Below are 21392 nucleotides of genomic sequence, written 5' to 3'. Positions count from 1 at the left end.
GTTATCTAGACATGATATATCTATGGAAATCTAGGCTCACAGAGTTGGGTGTGGCAAAAGACTTGCCGTATATCTATCAATAACATACTTGGAAAAGAAGGTGCTGTTTTGTGATGTATCTTTGTGAATTATATTTAAAAAGTATAATTTTAACAGGAAAGGATGTTGGCATAATATTCCAAGAAAAAGCAAATGTCCAATACATCTCTAAAAGTAGAAAACTAAGAAAAGGCAAATGTGGTTTAATATTGCTTAAATATATTGACACATCTACCTACGTTGCAGATTTTGGAAATGTTTATACACAATATGTATTTATTTATATAAATGTGTGTCAATACTTACTAATTTCTAATATGCTAATATGTATTAGAGAATATTTATATTCACGTGTAATTCCTACGAAATCCTATTATAAAGTTTTTACTATCCCAATTTTACAGACAAACTGAAGTGTGAGGAGCCTTTGTAACTTGTTCAGTTACATATATAGTAACTGGCAGAGCCAAGATTTGAACCTGAACAGTCTGAACCTGGGCTCTTAACAATTAAAATGTGCAGATCAAAATAATATCTCCTATTGATTTACCAGCATTGAGGATGCACTTTAAATTGTTGGTCCAGTAGTCATGACATGATTTTTGTGGATGTGATCATAATTTTTTTCTTTTTTCTTTTGTTATAAATAGTATTTATTAGCCAACAACAACAAAAAAGCTTATATTGGAGTCCTTAAAACACAGGTTTTCTATTTTTGAAGACAAGTATCTGGTTCATGAAGAAATCAAAACCAGTATTCTGGTTTAATAAGCACGATATTCTCAGACAATGAATCGCCCAACTCAGTAAACATAGTTTATTTTTCTTATGTATCAGTAATGTGGAAGATTTCTCCAGCAATATTTTATTGAATTATTTTTACATAGAAATTATGTATTTCTAGATCATCTTGGCTTCTCTAGAAACCCATATTTTTGCTAACCAACTTCATTTAGTGTCAATAAACAGAAGCCTATGTGACAAAGAAAACTAAATGTGGCATTTTTCATAACATGAAAATATTGGAATCCATTTTTTTTGCAGTACAAATACTATAAATACCACACAATTTACTACAGCAAATGCTAACTTGGCATTTCCTATTGGCTAACTCAATGTAACATATCCAAATTATAACTCCTGTGCCTTTGCTCATGTAGCCATTCCTTCTGTAACTCAAAAAAATAGGAATAGTTCCCAACTGCTCAATGTGGAACTTTAGATGTCAGGGTTTTTTTTTTTTTTTTTTTTTGAGACAACATCTCACTCTGTCACCCAGGCTGGAGTACAGTGCTGCAATCTTGGCTCACGGCAACCTCCACTTCCCAGCTTCAAGCGATTATCGTGCTTCAGCATCCCAAGTAGCTGGGATTACAGACGTGTGCAACCATGCCGTGCTAATTTTTTTGTATCTTTAGTAGAGGCGAGGTTTCCCCATGTTGGCCAGGCTGGTCTCATCCTCCTGAACTCAAGTGATCCACTTGCCTAGGCCTCCAGGCACTGTGGCTCATGCCTGTGCTGGGATTAAAGGCATGACCCACAGCTCCCAGCTAGTTTATTTTTTTATTTTTTTATTTTTTATTATTTTTAACTAGTTTATCCAGATTTATTTTTTCTACTTCTATTGCTATATCATTGACAAAAATTACATATATTTAACTTATACAATGTGACAATTTCTTATACATATACACTGTGAAATGATTACCAAAACATATCTATCACTACACATAATTATCAGCTTTTAGATGTCATTCTATTTTTTTATAATTTCAACTTTTAGGTTCAGAGCATACATGTTCAGGTTTGTTATATGGGTATATTGTGTGATGCTGAGATTTGGGATATGAATGATCCCATCACCAAGATAGTGAGCATGATACCCACTAAATTTTCAAACCCTTACCCACCTCCCTCTCTCCTTGCCATTGGTTCCCAATGTCTATTGTAGCCATCTTTATACTCGTGAGTACCCAGTGTTTAGCTCCTAGTTATAAGTGAGAATGTGCACGATTTGGTTTTCTGTTCCTGCCTAATTCACTTTGCATAATGGCCTCCAGTTGCATCCATGTTTCTGCAAAGGACATGATTTCCTTCTTTCTTGTGGTTGCGTGGTGTCCCACTGTGTATATGTACTGTATTTTATTTATCCACCACTGATGGGCACCTCGGTTGATTCCATGTCTTTCTATGGAGAATAGTATTGTGATGAACATAAGAGTTCATGTGTCTTTTTGGAAGAATGATTTATTTTATGCTTTCTTCCGCTTTGCACTCTGCATCATCTAAAATCTCCATATCATCTACATAATATATCTCAAATAAATACATTTTTTTCTATGTCCATAATCACTTCTCTACCTATGTCTTATGATTTCTTATTTAGATTATTTCAGTAGTTTCTCATCTGTTCCATTCTTGACTCAGTTTAATACATTTTCCCCATAGAAGCAAGCATAATCTCTTTGAAATGTAAATCTGATTATGGTGTACCTCATGCATGAAACCTTTCAATAAACCCTGATAACACTTAATGTAGAAAAACAAGCCACCTTAATATAAGCCTGAAGACATGGCATGGCCTAATTGGCCTGCATGTGCCACCAAACTAATTTGAGGCCCTCATATCATTTCTTTTCCAGCTATACTCTTTTTCTTTCACTTTCATTTACTCTCCAGTTCTTTCCTGCCTCAAGACTTTTGCCCTAGAATTCTCTGCCTTCTACTTTATTTTTTCCTTTTACATATCATGTGAATACTGTAGTACTTTGTATATATCACAGAGAATGATAGATCTCTTTTAAAGGTTAGACACTGTACATGCCATAAATATGATTCAACTGGAAATTCACTTCATTTCTTTTCTATGCCAACTTAAATGTTTATTTAATAAAAAAAGTTTCATTAGTAAATGTAACTCATATTTTCCTTTATTTTTGTGATATCTTCTTTAATATAATTAAGATTTATACACAGTTAAGATATTATATATATTAAGATTTTTTTAAAACAAAATCTTTAATATAACTGAAGATTATATTAAAGAATAAAAAATTAAAATATAATTAAAGATTTTGTTTTAAATAAATGCTTATAGGACACTGGGAAGTCCTTTTTTTCTGGTTTTAAAATGTGATTATGATGATCATTAATTATATATATTATTATATATTATCTACATATTACATATATTATACAGAGTTTTCCCTTGGTATCAATGAGGGATTGGTTCCAGGACCCCTGAGGATGCTAAAATCCATGGATGCTCAAGTCCCTTGTATATAATAGCGTTGTATTTGCAGATAGCCTGTTGCATGCTTCCATATACTTTAAAACATCTCTAGATTACTTATAATACCTAATACAATGTAAATGCTAATAAGTGGTTGTTATACTTTATTATTTAGGGCACAATGGCAAGAAAAAGATCTGTACATGTTCAATACAAGTAGAAGCATCTTTTTTTTGAGACAAGATCTTGCTCTATTGCCCAGGCTGGAGTGCAGTAATGCAACCGTGACTCACTGAAGCCTTGACTCCCCTGGGCTCAGGTGATCCTCCCACATCAGCCTCCTGAGTAGCTAGGACTACAGGCAAGCGCCACCACACCCTGCTAATTTTTGTATTTTTTGTAGAGATGGGGTTTCGCCATGTTGCCCAGGCTGGTCTGGAACTCTAGAGCTCAAGAGATCCACCTGTCTCAGCCTCCTAAAGTGCTAGGATTCCAGGAGTGAGCCACTGCACCTGGCCCTTTACTAGCCATTAAAACAACAACAACAACAAAAAATTGATCTGTGGTTGATGGAATCCATTGATGCAGAACCCATAAATACAGAGGCCAACTGTATTTCTGTGTTTAGCACCTAATGAAACACATAAATATCTTTACAAATTTGTCCATCCTCTTCCTGTTTTCTTTTTAAATTAGGGAACTTCATGATGGATTCACAGCATGAGACTGATTATTTAAAGGGAAATTAGACCTACTAAGATATATGTGTTTGGTTGAACCAAGTAATTGGGCATAGGACAAGTGATGATGGGGAATTGCTGTGGAGAGATGAAAGAGGCCTCCATTCTTCCCTGAAAGTTTTTTGGTTGCCTTACATAAGCCATTCATTCTAGTACATGGTAAGAAATAAAGGTAAATAAAAGAAAGATGCCCATGAATTGCACTTACCTTATCTATCACACTGCAGTAACATAATAGGAGTGGAGTTTTAAGCACATGTAGAATGTGCTTTCTACATGTGTTTCATGAAAACATGATTATACTGTCAGTGTTTAGAGTGACCAGATTGCCTTACAAGATATATCAATTTTCAACTGAATATAGCACATCGTTTTAGAAAGAAGATTTTCAGGTAGTTGAAATTTTTATCTGGCCTGTAAACACACAGACGATGAAATGTTAAGGCAGTTAGAAATGACTGCTAGAATATGAGTTCAAATGATTTTATATAATACTTCCATGAACTTGCCTAGTTATAAAAATTTTCTTTTCACATATATCCCCACACTAGGTATCATCAAATGAACTGTAAGCGCTAAGAAACCAAGATTTATTCAGAAGGAAAGTGGTACAGACGCTATCATATGTTATACTGAGGGCACATTAGATGTACTATTAGATATATTTTTCCAGTTCTAATTGACAAAAGTGTTATTGGTTTTTAAATACTTTATTTAGTTGTGCCAAATATATAATCAAATTGGTAAGTGCAGTTGGGGGACAGTGTGGAAAGTTTTTTTAGGCATCTTTTCTGAAGTGCATCAGATATACCCCTGAAAGTCTTGAGAACTGTGTTTTTTTTTGTTTGTTTTGTTTTTTTCTGTATTGCTTTCAGATACATGGTATGGACACATAGTAGGACGTTATATCTGTAAATGCCATAAACTGTTTCTGATCAAAACTCAGAACTTGGGAGGCTGAGGCGCAAGAATCACTTGAGGTGAGAAATTTGAGACCAGCCTGGCCAACATGGTGGAACCCCATCTCCACTAAAAATACAAAAATAAGGTGCGCATTGTGGCTCTCACCTGTAATCCCAGCTATTTAGGAGGCTGAGGCAGGAGAATTGCTTAAACCCGGGAGGCAGAGGTTGCAGTGAGCCGAGATCATGCCACGGTACTCCAGCCTGGGTGATAGAGTGGGACTCCATCTCAAAAAAATAAAAAAAGAAAAAAAAAAAACAGAAAAAACTCAAATAATTTATGCAATCTCACTTTATTACTTTATTCTGTCAGACGTTAAACACACTCCACTAATTCAGGAACATAAAATGCTTTATTTTTTCCCTCTACACAATGAAGTTCCGTGTTTCGACTAATAACATGTAATAGACAGTCCATTACATGGGAAGCAGGGAGATCCCCCCACAAAATAATTCAGCCCACAAATACCTTTTCAGCAGGTTTGCATAAATTAAGCATTCTCTACTCCTAATAAGGTTTCTTTCCATCACAGTCAGTCACTTGACTAGACCTCTAAGATATTGTTGAAGAAAACTACTGCGAAACTAACAGTCACTGGAAAGAGATGAGGTAATCAATTTCCCTGTGTGCCTTGGAAGATGTCTCTATCTTCATAGTCACACTTCCATTACATTGGTTACGTTATTTTTACAGTGCAGGATTGCATGTTAATGCTACATTAGTTGTCCTTTTACAGTTTTACGTGAATAAGAAGAAACTGGATGCAAACACAGAATACCTATGTCTTGGAAGCCCTCAAATATAAGTTTCATTTCTGTTTACAACTTAAATCTTGGGATAAAAAGCCAATGCACTTAATACCTTTAAGCCCTAATCTTCTCCTCAGGAAAAAGAGATAATACCAGTCTCACATAATTGTTATGAATATGGAATTAAAACACAGGTGCTATGCTAGGCATGGAGTAGGTGTCAGTAAATGCTGCTTTTTACATTACATGTAGGTATGAACTGTTCTCTCCAGGTACATGGTTCTGGAAAAGGTGATGTAAACATTGTAGTTCAATGTGCCTGGGTTTTCAAAGGCAACAAAATGTGTGCCGCTGTCTAAGATGTAACAATCTCGGGAAACTAACTCCCTTTCCCACCCTCTTCCCAATCCCTCACCTCTTTAGGTCTCATTATTTTGCACATTATAAAAAGGACACAATTATCCTGAATGAGTATCTCAAGGCAATCAATGAAATTCTAAAAAGTAACTCCAAAGGGTTAATGGAATATGTAATTATCTCTACTAAGAATTAGGGTGATGGTTTAAATTAATATATAAACATACACACATACCCTGGGTGTGTCCATTTTAACACACACAAACACACCAATTCTCTCTCTTCCTTCTCCCTCCCACTCCCTGCTCTGCCCCCCACCATCCTCTCCACACTTCTAGGGGAGCGACACTGAATACAGATGATCACGTCTGAGGTTATGTGACATTTCCAGATAAAGCGAACAAAAATGGCAGAGATCCTTCTATTGTTCTTCCTTATGGTCCAGATTCCTAATGTGTCCCAGTTATTTCTACTATGAGTGTTTTATATTTGCCAACTATAAGCAATCCATCTTAATATTTCCAATATACTATTTTCTCATCTTTTCTCCCATTCCTGTCCTCCCTTTAAAGGACAGGAAGAGAGAATTTCTTCCTCTTAAATGGATTTAATCATTGTATTCCTTTTATTACAATTCATCTTCCAAGTTGAAGGTAAAGTTTTAGAATAACATAGTGAAGAAAAAAATGTTTATCTCTATGTTTAGAAATTAACCATTTTAAAGAATGTAAACCCGTTATAGTGCATCTTAAAGTTTTGGGATATTTTATTTTCATAACACCATTAAATACTACTATATATTGCTGTGGTATCTGCCCATGAGATTGTTCTATATACTTGAGAAGTTTCTTCCCACCTTCACTGGGGGAGGGGAATATTTTTGTGTTTCTGACATGCAAATTTCAGTGAATATACAAATCTGAAACTTTATAGAGGCAAGTTTTTAAAAATATTTTTTTCTTAGAAAAATACTTTTTCTTGAATAAGATGGAACTCATTTTATGTGAAAATCAAATATATAAATGTTTCTACACAATTACAAATATTTATGTCTTTATAGTTTCAAAAAAGAGGATTCTTTTAAGACATTTGAAAAACTCATCCTGTCAAGTTTTGTTGATCCCCTAAGCACTTATTTATGATGGTTTCTGTGTTTTCCTTGAGAAATCCATTCTTATCTATTTAGGGAGTAAATGTCAGGATACCTTAAGTAGAAATCCCCTTTCTGTCTTAGAACAAATACCGTAAACATAAAAATAAATAAAAAACAGACCTTAAAATTGCACTAACTCTTACTTTATTTTTCTGTTACCTGATAAATGTCCTTCTGCCATGAAATTACTCAAAGCAAATATTGAATACTTTTAAATGATATACCTCTCCTAGTTGGTAATATTATGTGATAATAAAAATCCAATGTATAAATTATATATCATAGGTTTTAAATCCATTGGCTTTTTAACAATAATATTATCACATAAGTCATTTTAATAAATTTCAAAAAATAAAATGGGGTGGAAAGCTGATAGGACGGTATGAAATATTAAGGTGTGAATTTGAAAGCTGATTTAATTCCTCAGAATAGAAATGTATGTTAATTTAAAATAAATTTATCTAAACAGTAAAGCCAATTTAAAGGACTTATAATAAAATGCAATGATGTCACCATTTTTCAAAGTTCCAGTTTGTCATCTTTTATTTGCAGAGTGGATAATCAACAATATAACTAGGAGAGCAAACAATTGCACATTGTATTTTGCAGCATCCACAGAAATTTGTCTTTTATCCCTCTAAATTTTCCACTCTGTACAGGTTTTCATTTAAATCCTGGATTTAAAAAAGTGCTATCTTCTGTATACATCTTACCAAGTGGGGACGCAATTACTTAATCTGGAAAGTGTGAAAATTCACGTTAGTGGACTATCAAAATTTTCTGTCAATTATAAATTCCCTCCATGTTGCAAGTTTTTGAAGGGAAAAAAGCAAGAAGAAAAAGGAAGCTCTAGGTCAGTGAAATAGAAGTAAGAACAAACAAAAACTGTGGTGAGTGGATGTTTGTGCATCTGTATGTGTGTGTGCAGACAGAGAGCGACAGATATGGATATGCAGATGTTTGCCCCACAGAGTGTGCAATGTAGTTACATACTTTACATGTACATAACTGCATGCGCATGCACCCAAACCTCAGATTATACAAACACATATTCTTTGACTAAGATGTTTTGATTTTTTATTGTGTATGTGCAATAATTTTACTTCTAAGAACACTTTAGCTTTTAAGTTTATGAAATAAGTGATCAAGTTAATGTTTGATGAATAAGAAAGTACCAACAACAACAACAAAATTATATATACATTTTTATCCTGCCTTTTTCCCGTAAAAATATTATGAGCCTCTTTCCATGTGAGACATTAATACCATTATACAAATGTATGAGAATAGCATAACTTATTTATAAAAATGTGTGAACATAGCATAATTTATTTAGCTGCTTTTCTAATTTAGGGCATCACACTTTTTTTCTAATTTGCCAATTTTATAAATAGTGTTTCTCCTATAACTTTGTGTAGATGAACACACCTAGGACCTAAGTGTTCTTCCTACATTCGTGTACAACATTGTTCCTTTAGAAATTACAGCATCTAGGTTTTCATCATTTCTATCTCAGACTCCTTCTCTGGGTGACATTGTACACTCCAAAATTCAATTTATGATGGTAATTCTGTTTATCTAAAATTAAATTATAAAGGTGGATATTTGATGGGTAACCAAACCTCGTGTTCTAGTTATGATTCCAAATCAGCCTGGGACATGCTAATTTATAGTAGAGAGTATTCAGATGTAGTAGTGATTTAGCATCTCCAAAACTCCTTTCTAGGAGTTTTCCTGTACATTCCAATGCTGTTCTGATATTTAACAAAACGAACAAACAAGCAAACAAAACACTTCGAAAAAGCTTTTCAGCACTATTCTCAAAAGCTTCTCCAGGCTGTCCGCTAATATATCCTGAGTATAGAGTTGAGCCCTATGCATTTTGACGTTCACCTTAATAACATCTTCATAAATAAGACCTTCTATCCCATTCTCGCTCTGGCCCTTCCCCTGTAATCGTCTGCTCATTACACGCATATTCTGTTAATTGATCTCATTCTCTGAGCACTGATCATGAAGAACAGAAAACCCAACTAGTGCTACTCTTAGGACATACAGTCCCTTGAATGTGGACAGCCAAAAAGCTGGCAAAACACGACCATCCTCAGGACCAGAAGCTGTTTTAACATTCTCTTTGTGGCGAATGTACATTGGACATGTTTTAGTGTTACTGGCACCTGTCTTGCTAAATCTGATGGAACAACAACAAACACAATAAAGCCTTGTTACTAAGCTATCTTTGAGCCATACTAGACTGTGATTGATTTTGTTGTGTTTAATGGTGTGGTGGCATTTTGCCTTAGGCCTTTTTTATTGAACAGTGGAAGGAACAGAAGAAGGAAACACTTGATCACTTTGTAAATGCTGCACATTGCAGGCAGAGTTTAATGACTGAACGTAGCCACTTCCAGTGTATTGAAATGCCTGGGCCTTGCCTCAAAGCATTGTACCTCTATTCAGATGGCAAAGAATAGAGTTCCTGTAACATTGTGGAGTGCAGCTCATTTTGGGAATAAACGGTTGCTTTGACCTTGTACAGGCAAATAGACCCTGTCAGGTCTGGAATTGCAAGGCCAGGAAATCATCTGTTTAGTCAGTGCTGGTTCTAGTCATTAGTTTGTGTTTATGGCTGGGAATTGCTAATACAGCCCTGTGTGGAGGGAGCTAACATCTGAATACCAAAAGAGACCTATTTACCAACAGCTTTATTTTTTTAATTTAAAGTTAATTCAAATTGAAATGAGCCTTTTAACCCTTAATTAGGACCATGTTTCTTCTAAAAGTCAACCACATTAGTCAACTGGAGACAAAATTCACTTTGCAATTCAAAGGCTGCCTTCTTTCTTTCAACAGTAGCCACCATGGTTTACTAAGTGCATTTGTTTCCCTTTCACTATGGTAACTTTACCCATTCCCTGTATCAGCATAGTTCAAAGTCATCAATTACAACTGTGACAAAAATGTGTTATGTGCTTTGGGAATGAGGCCAAGATTCTATCTGGAAGCTCTTCCATAATGATTATTCATTGTATAGGTAGTGCTCATAACACTCCCTGTTTCGTACTCGTTTCCATATTATTTTTCAGAGCTGGCAGTTTGCTATTTTACCCCCATATGGGCCCACAGTGTTTAGTTCCTGTTTTATTGTTTCCCCTTCATAAATATGAAATCAGCAGGTTCCCAAAATATTTCTAATTCATCCACTACAAATTGGTATTATTTTGGTTTCCTTCTATTATCTTACTCATATTTTTAGTATTTCTTAATAGAAAATTAACATTTGGCAAAGACCTCATCTAATGTGTTTCACTGTGGCCCATTCTGGCTGTTTTTTAAAATAAGTTTTGGCGTTTGCTCAATAATGCACAAGCATACCGTCACTAACTCGGCACTTAAACTTGAAGAGCTGAAGACTAGATTAGCAAGAAAAGGGCAAATAAAACCTAACTGCAGGGTGGTCAGGGTGTCTCACGCCTGTAATCCCGGCAGTTTGGGAGGTTTAGGCCGGGAGATCTCCTAAGGTCAGGAGTTCGAGACCAGCCTACCAGTATGGTGAAACCCCATCTTTACTAAAAATACAAAAATTAGTCGGTGTGGTGGCATGCGACTGTAGTCCCAGCTACCCAGGAGGCTGAGATAGGAGAATTGCTTGAACCAAGGGGGCAGAAGTTGCAGCAAGCCAAGATCGCGCTGCTAACTCTAGCCTGGGTTACAGAGGAGAGTGAGACTCCGTCTCAAAAAGAAAAAAAAAAACACCTCACTGCACACTAACAGAAGGAAAATGTGCTCTCTTTTCAGTCATCTTTTTAATGCTGTGCTTATTTTTCTTGTCATTAAAAGAGAAAATATAGTATCTTATATTTTTAAAATTAGAAATAATTAATTTTGATTGATGTTATCAAATTTGATTTTTATGTCAATTCATTCCCATAAAATTCACAAACTTCTAAACATTCTGCACAATGTAAAATGTGAAAAAGGGATGACTATCGTAACATATAGTTTTATTATGTTATTGGTTATGATGAAAGTAAAACAGGGAATTGTTTGGCAGTCAATGTGTATCATTCAGTCCATTTGACCATAAAACCAATATGCCCTTTGTATATACACTACTCTGGTAGAGGAAAGCACTGCAAAATCCATCATTTCTTTTTCAAGTATATTTGTTCTAAGCCAGGGAAGAATTTCATTTTCTTGTTCTGTTGCCATATGACATTTTATAATTTCAATGGCTAATTTTAATCCTTAAAGCAGTGATGAACATGAAGATAATTTGTTCTTTTATCTCCACTTAGAAAGTGTTACTGATCCTACAAATTTAGGCGTACAGGTTATTAACATTTTAAAGTGTCTAGGCTAAGAAGAGTCTTTAGAGAAAACTTAGTCAACATCCGTCATTTTTTAAATGAGTAAATTGAAGTCCTGATAAGACAACTGGTTGCAAATGATTCACTCACTTTAAAAATTCATCTCATCCACTGCTAGGTGCTGGACGGTGTGCTAGATATAGGGTGCACAAAATGAATAGGAAACAACTCCTGTCTCTGTATGGCTCAGGGTCTAATCTGGGAATACATAATTACTTAGAGTAGAACCTTAGAGTTATTTATAGAAGAGGAAGTCACCGTCTCAAACACCTCATTAAAGTTTGAAGATATCTGATCAGTAAATCTAAGCCAACACCTATTTAATAGGAAAAGCTAGATCAAAACATGCATTTCCCACTTCCTAGTCCAGTGCTTTTCCTCTAACATGCTGAAGACAACTTGAAGTATTGGGATAAAAAGAAGAAATTTCAGGAAATTTCTTAGTGAAGATAACATATAAATGACATATAAAAACATATCTTGCAACTCCAATTCTCAAGTGAGAAGATCCATTTATAAAATAACCATGATATGAAACTGATCTCCTTTTTAAAAGCTGGGATTTTGACTTTTATTACTATAAGACACAATTAATGGTTGTTTTCATTTTTGGGCTGCTATATCAAAATACCATAAGCTGGTTAGTTTATAAACAATGGAAATTTATTTCTCCCTGATCTGAAGGCTGGGAAGCCCAAGATCAAGGGGCCAGCATATTCAGTGTCTGGTGAAGACTTATTTCCAGGTTCATAGATGGCACCTGCTAGCTGTGTCCTCAGATGATAGAAAGGACAAGGCAGCTCTCTGGGACCTCTTTTATAAAGGCACTAATCTACTTCATGAGGACCCTGCCTTCATGATCTAAACCTCCCCAAGATCCCACCTCCTAAAACCAACATAGTGGTCAGTAGATTTCAATGTATATATTTTAGGGAAACACAACCATTCACATCATAGCAAGTGTCTAGGTCATTTTAGGAAATCGATACATGTTTGATAAAAGTGAAGGAATGAATTCAAACATTATGTGAACAAATACAATTCCTAGCAAATCCGTGAGGATATCTAGTAAGGCTTGAGAAGGTGCTGCCTTCCATTTTAATTGTTATTAACATAGAGTCATCGATCATCTTACTTGAATATATCAACACAGTATTAAAGATAAGAGTTCCTGCCACAATTAACTAGTTTAAAAATTTTCTTACAAAACAGGAGAAAGCATCTCTGGAGCCACATAAAAAGGTGGCAATTTGCTTCCACTTGAAAGATTTTAAACTATTCAATCACTCTTTGGTTTTGTTATCCTGGGGTTAAGACCCATGAATAATTTTTCCCCGTCTTTGACTGACAAGAACATTTACTACTGTATTACCTGAGGGAAGACGTAAATCAGAATTGTGTCATTTTGGCAGCATCTTTTTGATATGTGTGTATCTGCCTTAGTTAAGTATTGATTTAATAGCTGGTCTCCACTACAGACAACTTTGACTATACAGCTGGGGCTTTTTACTTTAAAATTTGTCTCTGGATAAACCTTTTGTCCACCCTTCTTGTCTAATCTCTTTTTTCTTTGGTATTCTCTAATAAGTTGACCGGGACTTATTTTCATTAACAAAAGGAAAGAAAGCACATTAATATATCTACTTTTTATTTCCTACTTTTATTTTCTTATATGTGCAACCTCCTTCAGCCTATAAAAATGCTTAAATGAGAGAAATGTGTAGATCGTTACTCACTTGTTTTACATTCAAGGAAGGAAAGGAGATGTTTTCAATATACAATCATTGCCTTTGCTACTATAAGCAAAGATAACACACACACACACACACACACACACACACACACACACACGCAAACATAGATGCTCCTTAAAGAATTTAATACTCTCAGGAGGCTTTTTTGAAGGATAAAGAAGGCATGACGGACAGACAGGTAATAGAGCACAAGTTGATTTACTGCAAGGGAGAGAGATTACTTATTGATGATTTAAACTTAAAAATTGGCTTGTTATAGAAAAATACATTTATAGAGATTGTTTCTTTATAAAATAATAATTTTATACATTCTCCAGTCATATTCTCAAATTCGTTGAACAGTTTTGGTGGAGAATTGAGATACTACTTGAACAAGAAACGGAAAATTTACTTATATGCCTCCCAAATACAGCACGTCACTGTCATCCTATTCATGAAATTGAAAAATTCCTACTGCCCTTCCAACAAAAAGGACACCTCCTCATCTGCCCATATCAATGTTAGACATCAAATAGATAGCAAATCCTAGAGAAAGGCTGGGTGCAGTGGCCCAAGCCTGTAACCCCAGCACTTTGGGAAGCTGAAGGGGGAGAAACACTTAAGGCCAGGAGTTCAATACTAGCCTGGGGAATATAGTGAGACCTCATCTCTACAAAAAGTTTTAAAAATTAGCCAAGCATGGTAGCATGCACCTGTTGTCCCAGCTACTTGGTAGGCTGAGGTGGGAGGATTGCTTGAGCCCAGGAGGTGGAGGCTGCAGTGAGCTGTTATCATGCCTCTGCACTCCAACCTGGACAGTCGGGTGAGAAGAGCAAAGACCCTGGCTCAAAAAAAAAAAGAAATATCCTAAATCCTAGAGAAAGACATGTACAAGAGAGCATTAGCATTTCTGATGTGTTTTCTTACTTGGAATAGATGACAAAGTCTTGCAATTTTTAATTAAATAAAAGTTTAAATGACTATTTTTCAATTTCATATCAACAGTTTAGAATTGGTAGAAAAATAATTTGTGTTTTAAGGAAGCAATTTGCTTTCAATAACTGATTTTTATAAAATTAAAAGAAAGATACCTTCCCTGTTCGAACTATACCATTGAATTTCTTTTTTTATCTTGGGCATGCTGTCCTTTCCATTGGTGCTTCAATTGTACCGTCTATAAAATACACAGACTGATACCTACACCGACAATTTCAATAGAACTGTGATAAGATTTAATTGAGATGGCACATATAAAAGTCCTACAGAAGAAGTAAAGCCATCTACAAAAATTAAAATGTTATTTTAGAATCTAGCATTTTACTCTGCATATAGTTGACATTAAATGACTATCTATACATTTGTGGTTAAAGCCTATCAGCTAGTTATCAGGTGTGAGATGATGCAATGTCTGTCCCTAAACTGTGTGTCACTTAATTTCTGGACTTCAGTGACCTCAGATGTAAAATACACTAAGGATCTTTTAGCTTCATTAGGCTATTATTCTATTTAATTAGTACATCTCGACTGAATTTTCTATTCATCTCTCTGTGTCACTCAGGGATGCCATCTGCTACAAGTAAAAGAAACCTAGGCCACAGTGACTTAAACAAACAGGGTATTATCTTTCTGACATTATAAGAAATCTTGAGATTTGTGGTTCCTGGATCAAGTACAGAAAACACATCATGCTGAATTTCTTGGCCTTTCACTCATGATCACCTGTAAGCTGCTGCAATTCCAGCCATAATGTCCATAATCAAGGCTGGAATAACTTGGCTTCAGTTGCGTTTGTACCATCTTGTTAGAAAACGAAAAGGTGTCACAAATATTTTAATCAGACTTCTGTGTACATTTCTTTGCTCACCTTTTTGGCTGTAACTTTGGCCGTTCATCTCTAGCTTCACTGGTCTAAGGAAGGAAGGGTTTGGCTGGCTTCATCTGTGAGCAAAATCAGGATTCTGCTGGCAAGAAGGAAGCAGAGTTTGGATATTGCATACCAACACTACTTGCCATATAATTCTGTGTAACAGTTTGTATTTTTCATGTTGATTTATTTGTCTGTTGAATTATGCTTCATACTGGCCACTTCTACTATCTATGTGTGGTCTTTCTCAGATGGCGCTCCTTCTGTGCAGTCTCTTCCAACCACCAATCGCGATGGAGCGTTTGCTCAGCATGATTTGTATTAAATGCCCGCTGCCCACTTTCTATTGCAAGGGCCCTATGGGTATGGGCAGAATTAGGGACATTTTTGCTTTTTTGGGAATCAAAGAGCCCAAACAAGAACAGATGTTTGACAATTATTTATTTATTTATTTTTATTTTTGAGAGGGAGTCTCGCACTTTCGCCCAGGCCGGACTGCAGTGGCGCTGTCTCGGCTCTCTGCAAGCTCCGCCTCCCGGGTTCACGCCATTCTCCTGCCTCAGCCTCCCGAGTAGCTGGGACCACAGGCGCCTGCCACTGCGTCTGGCTAAGTTTTTGTATTTTTAGTAGAGATGGGGTTTCACCGTGTTAGCCAAGAAGGTCTTGATCTCCTGACCTCGTGATCCACCCGCCTCGGCCTCCCAAAGTGCTGGGATTACAGACGTGAGCCACCACGCCAGGCCGACAAATATTTATGAAGCTGTATGTATATGTGCCTACCTATCTTTTACTGTTATTATCTCAGGGTTATTATTTAGTCATAATTGGATAAAGTCTAGTGACTAGTTTGAGTAGCATTCTTAACTTTTAGGTTTATTAACTGTAGCTACCTTCAAGATACTATCAATAATCTTGATAATTTGCGCGGTACCTAGGAAGTGATTATGTGACTCTCTTTTCAACTATCATATAGTATAGCCATCTCTAATAGTAACAAAAAGTGACTGAGTGTTTAGTGAATACCTGTATAGCAAATGTTGTAAAAACCATAAAAGTCTCAAATGAAAACACACAGATGAACTTACAAGCAAACAAAATAACAAAGTACTTCAGAGCACAGCAACTTAATCCTTTAAAGACTCAGCAATGCCCTCTCACAAGTTTAATGGCATTCAATGATGAGCTAAATAGAAAACAGAATTTAAGTGCATAGTTTGTTTACATACTTTATATCATTTCCCCCTGAGGCAATATGGTATGAGATATGAGTGGAAGTTTTTAACCAGTGCTTAAGCACAATATTTAAAAAATTATAACATGGCCAGGTGCGGTGGCTCACACCTGTAATCCCAGGACTTTGGGAGGCCGAAGAGGGTGAATCACGAGGTCAGGAGTTCGAGACCAGCCTGACCAATATGGTGAAACTCTGTCTCTACTAAAAATACAAAAATTAGCCAGGCCTGGTGGCGCACGCCTGTAATCCCAGCTACTTGGGAGGCTGAGGCAGGAGAATAGCTTGAACCTGGAAGGCGGAGATTGCAGTGAGCCGAGATTGTGCCACGGCACTCCAGCCTGGGTGACAGAGTGAGACTCCATCTCAAAAAAAAAAAAAAAAAAATAAAAATTATAATCGTTAGGGCAGTAGAATTGACTATATGGAATGGATCTCAATGTGACACCAAAAGTTGTTCAATATATTGGAAATTGGTCCTACAGCAGCCATTCTTGGTAGGAACTAGAAAACAGTAAGACTAGATTAATGATTGCTATCATTTTAACATTTCAAGTTATTTCAGTAGTTTATTTTGGCAGTGTATTTCCCTTATCTTATTTTAAGAAACTTTCAGTAAGAAGATATTCTACCATGGATATATTGTGTTTCTTTTTAGAAACATGTTTAGTGATTATAAGTGTTGATTTGTCCACACAGGTTTTACTTTAATGCAAATAATCTTCTCTTCACAATATGAAGTTAATATAAGAAAATTCTAGAATGTAATGACCATCTGTAGGGCCCATTCTATATATAAGTTCTGTAAATCATCAAGTCTATATAAGTTCTGTAAATCATCAAGTCCAAATGTGGCACTGAAATAGAGCTTAAGAAGTTTTAGAAATTATTGACTTCCAAGGATGATCTTGAATCTAAAATTTAGATCCCAAATTCCTTCTCAAATGAATTACTAGAGACTTCTTGGAATTTTCACTATGATTTTAGTTCTCAATGTAATTATAAAAATGCATCAAAAGAAGTAATGCAGCATTTTGAATTTGCTATCAGACAAAATGAAAATAATATAGTAGAGGCAGATTAGGCATGTCTCTGTAAAACAGTAAATAGATGCTGAACACTAAATTATAAGCTGAAATCAATGTTCGATAACCAGTTCAGTAGGCTTACAAAAACCATTTTATGCAGAGATATGGCCAGAAATTAAAAAGATAACACAGTTATTAAAAGAGCTCTCATCTAGTAACAGTTCATAAGTGTATTAGTTTAAACAGGAACTGTATATCCCACTGTATTTCAGATATAGACAAAGGAATATATTTAAATCTTTATTTTAGGCCATTGCCATAGGAGGTAAGGAAAAATACTGTCAAGACAGAAAAAAATATTGTAGCTCATGAAAATTATTTATCAAGAATCTTAAAAATATATGGGAAGCGGTGATCTCTTCTTTCAGTTGTTTACACTTTGTGGGACGAAGTTGTACCCACAGAACAATTAGAAAATTAGTCAATGTTAATATACTGCTTACTGCAGTGCAGATAGTATACGCATTGCATCATGTTTTAAAAAGGGAATTACTACATGGTGACATGATTTTGCTTTATTTTCTCCACAAATAGTCCAATGCCAAGTAAAGCTGTGAAAACACAAGCTGGAAATTTCATCGTACACTAGTGCCAAAATAATCTAAATCTTGTGTGTGCGTTTTTTTTCTTAACATTTGGTGCAAATTCAAGCATATATGTAGAAAAACTACAGTAGGCTCTATCATTTGCTTCTGTAAGTTTTTAGAGGAAAAAACTTGATTTTTATTTCTAATAAATTCATAGTCGAACTTACTTAAATCTGTTTTACATATTTTCAAAAAAATTTATCACAGACTTTTAAAAGAGAGTTATTTTGTTTGTAGCTTGTCGACCAGGTTTCTACAAGGCGTTGGATGGTAATATGAAGTGTGCTAAGTGCCCACCTCACAGTTCTACTCAGGAAGATGGTTCAATGAACTGCAGGTGTGAGAATAATTACTTCCGGGCAGACAAAGACCCTCCATCCATGGCTTGTACCCGTGAGTAGTTCTGCTGCAACCCATGCCTCCATGTTTGTTTTGTTTGTTTTGTTTTCTTCTTGTTACTGTGCTGTTTGTTTTTGTTTTAAAGCGTTTGGCCCATTTCCTTCTGTTGCCCGTGTGCAAATTGAAAGCTTTCTCTGCTTCACTCTCCATGCTTGGCTCACCACAAATGCAACATTTATCACACAAAATGAATTATATTTTAAAGCACTTCCTGCAACATGACCCCCAGAAAGAGAGAACATTTTCTGTGTCTTGTTTAGATCCTGCATTACATATGACAGGATAGGGGAGGTTATAGACAGGGGATTTATGTTTTTACATTTCTATTCCCTCTTGCTGTATGTTGGTCATAGGTCATAGGGAAAAAGGACTAAGATTTATAAAACTAATACTAAAGTTTTCATAACTATTCACAAGGGTTTTGAACATAGTGGTGAGTTACTTTGTTAGACTTTGTGAATGTATCCTTACCCTTGAGTCAAAACTCCCCCATTCACAGCTTGGGGAAGACAGTGTTCTTGAATCCATGTGTCTATAATCTCATGGATCCTCTAAGGATGAACTGAAAGTTGATAATAAAGAAAGGATAGTTATTTACCTCTTTCAGTTCCATTGTAAATTATCTATTTCCCTTGTAGTAGAAAAGAGAAGAGAGGCTCATTAATCTTTGTTGAACTACTTTGCAGGACCTCCATCTTCACCAAGAAACGTTATCTCTAATATAAACGAGACCTCAGTTATCCTGGACTGGAGTTGGCCCCTGGACACAGGAGGCCGGAAAGATGTTACCTTCAACATCATATGTAAAAAATGTGGGTGGAATATAAAACAATGTGAGCCATGCAGCCCAAATGTCCGCTTCCTCCCTCGACAGTTTGGACTCACCAACACCACGGTGACAGTGACAGACCTTCTGGCACATACTAACTACACCTTTGAGATTGATGCCATTAATGGGGTGTCAGAGCTGAGCTCCCCACCAAGACAGTTTGCTGCGGTCAGCATCACAACTAATCAGGCTGGTGAGTACATACTAGATGCTTCTTACTCCTATCATATCAAGTCCGAGTAACGGTTTTGACTCTGGGTGGAAAACTGGGTGGAAGGAGAAAAGGATATGATAGAGCCCCAGGATTTTGCCTTCTAACACATTTAAACAGTTATGGCACATTAAATAATTTAATTATTCAAGTGAGAATAAACCATATTTGTTAGGTGATTTTTAAACTGGTTTATACCCATTGTTTCCCAATTTGAAATCCTTAAATATTTGAGGCTCTCAGATAGTAGTAGGGGGGCTCCTTGGGGGAAATATTTTTATATTTCAGAGAATTTAGGCAATGAATCTCAGCTTTAAAAAATGTTATGCAGGATGTGAAAAATTATAAATATCTTCAGCTTAGTTGAAACTAGATATTCCTTTGTTATTTTATACTTCCAAGAAGCTCTGTGTATTATAACTGATACTTACAAATCTCTGCTTGCTTAATAATAACTATGCAGATTACTTATGGATTTTACTTGTGAGATTTTAATTGTGAATCTCTCGAACATATAGATGGATTATATATTACATAAAAATAATGCCCCTTTGAAATATAACAATCATTTTTCAATATTGATAACTGATAAATGAGTAATAAACAGTTTTCTTTTGTATTGAAAATTTCTCATACAAAGTTAAACTGATAGGTATTTGTTGTGCTTAATTATTGCTACAAAATGTCATAATTAGGTATACATTCCAAGAAGCTCAATTCAGAGATATTATTGCCTTATTTTTACACACACACACACACGCACACACACACAAACATTGGAGCCAAAGGGAGAGGGAAGAGAGAGACAAGATGCCACTCTGATTCTCCAGAGAACTACAGATTCTCCGGTTCTCTCCCAGGTGGGGTCACCTCTGAGCTGGTTGTCAAGATTGAGTATAACCTCGGCTTCTGCTCTTCATTTGGCTTACATTGTGGAAATCCCTCTGGTCTCTGGTGGGAATCACCCTTTGCTCTGAGAATATCAGAATGTGTCCTGGATGCTCTAGGCAAAAGGAAACCAGAGATGACTAAATTATCTTATCACCTAGGTCTTCTAGTAGCCAAATGACGAGCCAAAAAAAGTCACCACATTCTGTTTCCATCACTTGGCTTACTCAGAAAGGTTAGTTCAACTAGCAAAGACACACGGTAAGTGTCATCTACAAAAGCAAGTATGCATCACTATGACTCTGCTGGTTGTTAACATTTTCATCTATTTATCTACTGGTTAAATGTAGTTCTAGCTATTCCTGCAGGTTATTACAGAAATGCCTCTCTACTGGTTAATTTCTCAAATACACTGAGTAGCCACCTAAGCTCAGTATGTCAGGTCCATCTCCATTCTCCCCATCATTCAGCAACCAAAGGGATAAATCCTTGCATAAGAGGGGTATCCAGAGCCTTTGGCTAGCACCTGTCTTTCTTGAGGGGCCTCTGTGTTCCCCATGCCAATGGATAGATATTTTAAATATAAGCCATGGCAGAGTCCATCCATGTTCAAATATGTATCTTTCTGATTCTAAATTTCTCTTTCATTTCCACTTTGCTTCTGGTCTCATATATTGACGAAAATCTTGTATTTTTACATTCCTCATGATGATAAGTAAACTTAATTTGTGGAAAATACATGAATTTTAAATGAAGTGCACTAAATCATTATTTTAATCTTGCTCACTGTATCTGTAATTTCTCCCACTTGGAGCTGGGTCCCAGACCAACCATTATATGCTTTGCTTTGCTTCAGTTAATGGTATTTATACTTTGTAACTAATGATATTTAAAAGTTTATAACTTAGGTTTATTTAACTGTCTTCTATGGGAAAAAATGAGTACTGCAATACTGTTGC

General features: G+C 35.8%; 1 protein-coding gene across 3 annotated transcripts in view; it reads left to right on the top strand.

Moving 5' to 3' along the window:
- Positions 1-21392, top strand: part of EPHA3 (EPH receptor A3) — a 372702-nt gene that overhangs the window by 222236 nt on the left and 129074 nt on the right. For all 3 annotated transcript variants that reach the window (XM_003255127.2, XM_012497854.2, XM_012497853.2), the window contains exons 4-5: positions 18344-18499; positions 19192-19527. In XM_003255127.2, the coding sequence (XP_003255175.1) occupies positions 18344-18499; positions 19192-19527 (492 nt within the window). The remainder of the gene's footprint in view (positions 1-18343; positions 18500-19191; positions 19528-21392) is intronic.

Source organism: Nomascus leucogenys, chromosome 21, assembly GCF_006542625.1.
Source record: "Nomascus leucogenys isolate Asia chromosome 21, Asia_NLE_v1, whole genome shotgun sequence".
Lineage (NCBI taxonomy): Eukaryota > Metazoa > Chordata > Mammalia > Primates > Hylobatidae > Nomascus > Nomascus leucogenys.
Note: the sequence above shows the minus strand (reverse complement) of the source record. Positions and strands in the feature narration are given on the sequence as shown.